We start from the raw sequence: 5,000 nt of genomic DNA, 5'->3' as shown, positions 1-5,000 counted from the left end.
CACGAGATATTTCAGTACTCGTTAGATTTTTCCAGCTAACTGATAATCGATATGAACCAGACGAACTGGGCAATAGTTGCTTCATCATCAATTCCATCTACCAGCCGTAAAACCGATAGCATAGACAATCCGGACGATGCAACTTGGATTCTGACAAGCGCGTTTATTATTTTTACAATGCAATCTGGATTTGGCCTCTTGGAATCCGGCTCAGTTTCCAGAAAAAATGAAGCCAACATTTTTGTAAAGAATGCTATAGATGTGATATTTGGGGGATTATCATATTGGATTTTTGGATTTGCGTTCACCTTCGCACTTGACCATCGAGGAAATGGATTCTGTGGGCTTGGCTACTTCTTGACGAACGCCGATGAAAACCAAATGGGGAACGTATTTTCGAGGTATTTCTTTCAGCTTTCGTTCGCAACAACAGCAACAACCATTGTTTCGGGCGCGATGGCCGAGAGAACCAGTTTAAAAGCTTACACCATGTACTCGTTCCTCAGTACTTTAACATACAGTTTTCCGGCTCATTGGATTTGGGATCATGGTGGTTGGCTCAACAGAATGGGTGCAGTGGATATCGCTGGCTGTGGTCCAGTGCATTTGGTTGGCGGTGTGAGTGGTTTAGTAGCCACGTTAATGTTGAAGCCACGGATCGGACGCTTCGATGAAAACGCCCCGCCAAGACAAATGGCGTCCCCGACAAATGTCATTCTCGGAACTTTTATGCTGTGGTGGGGTTGGCTGGGATTCAACTGTGGTAGCACCTTCGGCATCACTGGCATGAAGTGGAAACTAGCTTCCAGGTTTATCTGTTGTTTTAAATACTTTTTTTCTTCGACCATCTCAGTCTTATCAGAAATAATACACAAACAGCACACAAAAACTGACCATTCTAAAGCATTAATCAATGGTCATCATAAGTCGGCTCTTGCAGACCATGTTACATCAACTGGTCACAGTTTAAAATGGGATCCTTTTGAAATTTTAGCGAATGGGCAATCCGACGGTGCACTCTCTGTAAAATAAAGGGGGAAGAAAAGAAACTTATTAACATCTGGTCCTCAAGAGGTCTTTCCATCTATGGGAAGGTGACCATTATAAAGTCTCTAATTATTCCTAAGTTTGTTTACATTGTTTTATTTCTACCCACTCCTATAAGGATGCTATTAAAGAATTAAACCAGCTGTTATTTAAATTTCTATGGAAAGGTGTGGATAAAACAACTCGCTTGTCTGTAATAAATGAATATGAAAAAGACGGTTTAAAAATGATTGATTTAGAGACAATGATTAAATCCTTAAGACTAGCGTGGTTAAAAAGAATATTCAGTGTAAACGATGGTGCGTGGAAAGATTATATAAGTCATCAGCTTAAGCGTTTCGGAGGTCTTTTCTTATTTCACTGTAACTACAATGTAAAAGATCATCCTATTCCTCGCAGTTTTATGCTGAGATGCTCCAATGGTGGGCAGAGTTTCGAGGCGAGTTTTCCACAGAAAAGTATTGGCAGAGCATAATATGGAATAATAAAGATGTTCGCATAAACAATGAACCTATTTTTTATAAGAAATTTATTCGAGTCTGGTACTATTTGCGTAAATGACCTACTATTTGACTTGAATAACTTAAACTCGTACAATAAAATTTCTAAACATGTCGGTAAAGTTAACTTTTTAACTTGGGCAGGTCTTCGCCATGCTATACCTTCTCATTTAAAAATAAGTAATTTCACTTTTATGACAAGCCTCCCTTCATTAGTGATCAATGGTAAGGCTTTTAATGTCTTAAAAAAGAAGTCAAAGGATTATTACTCGTTGTTACTGAGCAAAAAAGCGCAATTTCCTAACGGGATACTAACTCTAAAACATAAGTGTGACCTAACCGGTGACTATCTACAGAAAGTATATATTTTACCACATACTGTTTGCTGTGAACCATATATTAGAGCCTTTCAGTACAAGGTCCTTAACTCTATAGACGACAACTGCTCCTTTTGTAAGTCTCATCTCGAAACCCTAAGCCACTTCGTTTTCGACTGTATATACTCGCAGACTTTTTGGAAAGAGTTTGAACTTTATTTTCATTCCATCTCAAAAGAACCTGTTTCCCTTACTTTAAAAGATGCCACAATAAGTATTGTAGATTCAAAACGCCCCTTGCTAAACTATTTGTTACTGATAGCTAAGTTATACCTGTGGGATTGCAGAAGGACAAGCATGCTACCGGAAATAATTGGCCTAAAAGCATAAGATTAAAAATAAGTTTCAAATTGAAAAATACGTTAGTATTAAAAATAATACCTTAGATAAATTTAAACGTAAATGGACAATTAACTGTAATTTGTTGCTTAGTATATAATATTTCTTTCTTGTAGGAATCATATTAATGATGAATGGTAAATGAATCATTTATGAACTGCGGATAAGAAATCAAGTGATAGAAATAGAGGATGTTACATGGCCGCGCGGGGATACGAATTTCATCTTCGAGTGCTGAAAGTATCTCTCACGAGTGAGCGAAGCGAACGAGTGAAAGATACTTTCAGCACGAGAAGATAAAATTCGTATCCCCAAGCGGCCATGTAATGTTCTGTTTATTATATAGATATTAATGAAATGTCTAGATTTAAAACAACTTGTTTTATTCATTTTCGAAATGATTAAAAATTGTTCACCAACCACTAAAACACGCATCTTGTGTAACATGAAACAAGATATGAAAGTTATGAAAAACAGATCATGATAATGTAAAATTTGCAATAAAAATGTTAATGTAGTAGAGAAGAATTATATTAAAGCACAAAAGTATCGTACAATGAAGAGGAAGCTCGCCTTTTATTGGCTAATCGTGTTCGTTACAATCGTTATGACGAGAGCGATATCCACACATGTGAAAGATAAAAATGATACGTTCACTGCGCGCGGTGAAGATATGATTTTTTAGTAAAAGGAGAAATCCTGGTATTTCATCAATATCTATATAATAAACAACAGATATCATAGCTTCACTTGAGGAATCATATTGTGTCATGGTTTAGGAAGTGATTGTAATTTGATTAGTAGGAATGTAATGTGATTAAATATTGTGTAAGTAGAAGAAAAAGGAAACACTATGTAAAGTAAATAAATAAATAATAATTTTAAAAAAAGATTTAAAGCGACCTTAAATGAATATGTCAGAAGCGAAAAGCGGTGTCTTTATTAGATAAGTTTTTGTCACCTCTATTGTTACTAAATAGTTAATAGTTAATAAGTTAGTAATCTTGTATATTTAAACTCCAATTTTGTATTTTGTTTGTCACTGCTGTTTGTGTGTTATATCTGTTGTTTCTTTTCGCGCCACTTTTTGAACCAATCAGAAGTGAAACCAAAACCAATTGCGACTTGCGCTTGCACATTTTCCCGCGCTTTGTGTCCGCTACGTGTAATTACTTCGAGTTTTGATTGGTTTATCGGATTGTCTCTGTCTCTGATTGGCCAAAGTAATTACTGTGGTTTTGGTCATACGACACTCGATTGAAACTCGCTCTAGGTCTGGGATCTTTAATGAGTTTTTAATTTTGCAGTTTTCCATTACTCGGTCAGGAGCCCGTGACTACTAAAGAGCGAGCAAATCTTATGTCACGGCATTTTTACAAACCGATCTATTTTAGACCGTCTTTCCCGCAAGAAACAAAGTCAGTTCCGGTTCGGTAAAACTATAACGTCAAGTTACTTTCTTGTGATTGGTCATCGGGCTTCTGTGCGATTCTCATTCGCGGGAAATTCAATCTCAAGATAAATCGGTTAGTGAAAAAGCCGTGACAGGAATAGGGGGCTGTTGTTCGCTACTAGTCATGAGTTCCTGACTTGGTGAAAAAGTATTTTTGATCTGTACCTACCGGCTAATTCCGTTCTCATGATCAGCTGCGAAGTCTCCAGCGCTGCCGAACAGGAAAACATACAGATCCGCAAAATTGCTCTTATGCGTTAGAGCTTAGAAAATTTGCTTTAATTTTTTAACTTTTACTACAACCAAACAGGGCAGCGGTTGTAACTATCAATGGATCCATCGGTGGAGGAACTCTTGGAATGATGTACAGGTAAATATTGTTTGTTTTTTAGTTTGTGATTTATTTGTTTGAGCAAGTTGAACTTTCGGCAGCTCACGACATCCCGCATGGCAGCCCGGTGCTCAACCAACTGAGCCACCGGTGCGCGGTGGCACCCAAGTTCCATTAGCTCGATGCAGTCAACTGAATTTTCATAAGTACAAGACTTGGCTTTACGTCATACGGGGCCTACCAGGGCCTGTCACCAATAAGAACAGAATCCCATAGGCCATTGCATTTAAGATGATATTCAAAAGATACAAGAGTGAGTTGGTCATACCTTTCGTCTCGCTGAAAAAGAAAATCAAGTTCGCGGCATAAAACTAGTACACCGAGTCTTGTGACAAACATATTACTGAAAGAAATGATATATGAAACGAATCATATGTTGAACTGCGGATACGGAATCGAGTGAAGCCATGATCCTGGCAGTTATGACCACAACTTCTGTAACCGCGTAGGGAAGCTTGAAAGTTTCAGGACTTCAACGGGGTTTGAACCCGTGATCCCGCAAAGCCGGTGCGAAGGTGGGTTCATGTTCATTCATTACCGGAAGATATGAACCCACAGGTGACCAGCTCCAAACATCAGTGGCTTCGTGACTCAGTTGGTTGAGATGTCGCACCGGCTTTGCGGGATGGGTTCAAACCCCGCCTGTTGAACTCTTGAATTTTTCAGGCTTCTCTAAACATATCACTGCCCGTAAGTGACGGTCATGCAACACCAACACAAAGACGCGATTTACAGCTATTAAAACTTGTAAACGGCTAAACAGAATACACGATTTCTTGTTGTGAAATTCTTCTTTTCAGTTATTTTTGGTTCAAAAACAAGTTGGACATTCCAACGTTTGTCAACGGTATCCTGTCAGGCCTCGTTAGTGTAACGGGTAAGTCGAGGTAGCC

General features: G+C 38.4%; 1 protein-coding gene across 3 annotated transcripts in view; it reads left to right on the top strand.

Annotated features, from left to right (window-relative positions):
- LOC137999797 (putative ammonium transporter 3) overlaps positions 1-5,000 on the top strand; it is an 8,501-nt gene that overhangs the window by 822 nt on the left and 2,679 nt on the right. For 2 of the 3 annotated variants that reach the window (XM_068845711.1, XM_068845712.1), the window contains exons 2-4: positions 1-809; positions 4,027-4,086; positions 4,908-4,984. The exon at positions 1-809 is cut by the window's left edge and continues 18 nt beyond it. In XM_068845711.1, the coding sequence (XP_068701812.1) occupies positions 52-809; positions 4,027-4,086; positions 4,908-4,984 (895 nt within the window). In that variant the 5' untranslated portion in view covers positions 1-51. The remainder of the gene's footprint in view (positions 810-4,026; positions 4,087-4,907; positions 4,985-5,000) is intronic. The other variant, XM_068845713.1, reaches the window with a different exon arrangement.

The sequence above is a fragment of the Montipora foliosa genome, chromosome 4 (assembly GCF_036669935.1).
Source record: "Montipora foliosa isolate CH-2021 chromosome 4, ASM3666993v2, whole genome shotgun sequence".
Taxonomy (NCBI): domain Eukaryota; kingdom Metazoa; phylum Cnidaria; class Anthozoa; order Scleractinia; family Acroporidae; genus Montipora; species Montipora foliosa.
This window is presented reverse-complemented; position numbering and strand designations above follow the sequence as displayed.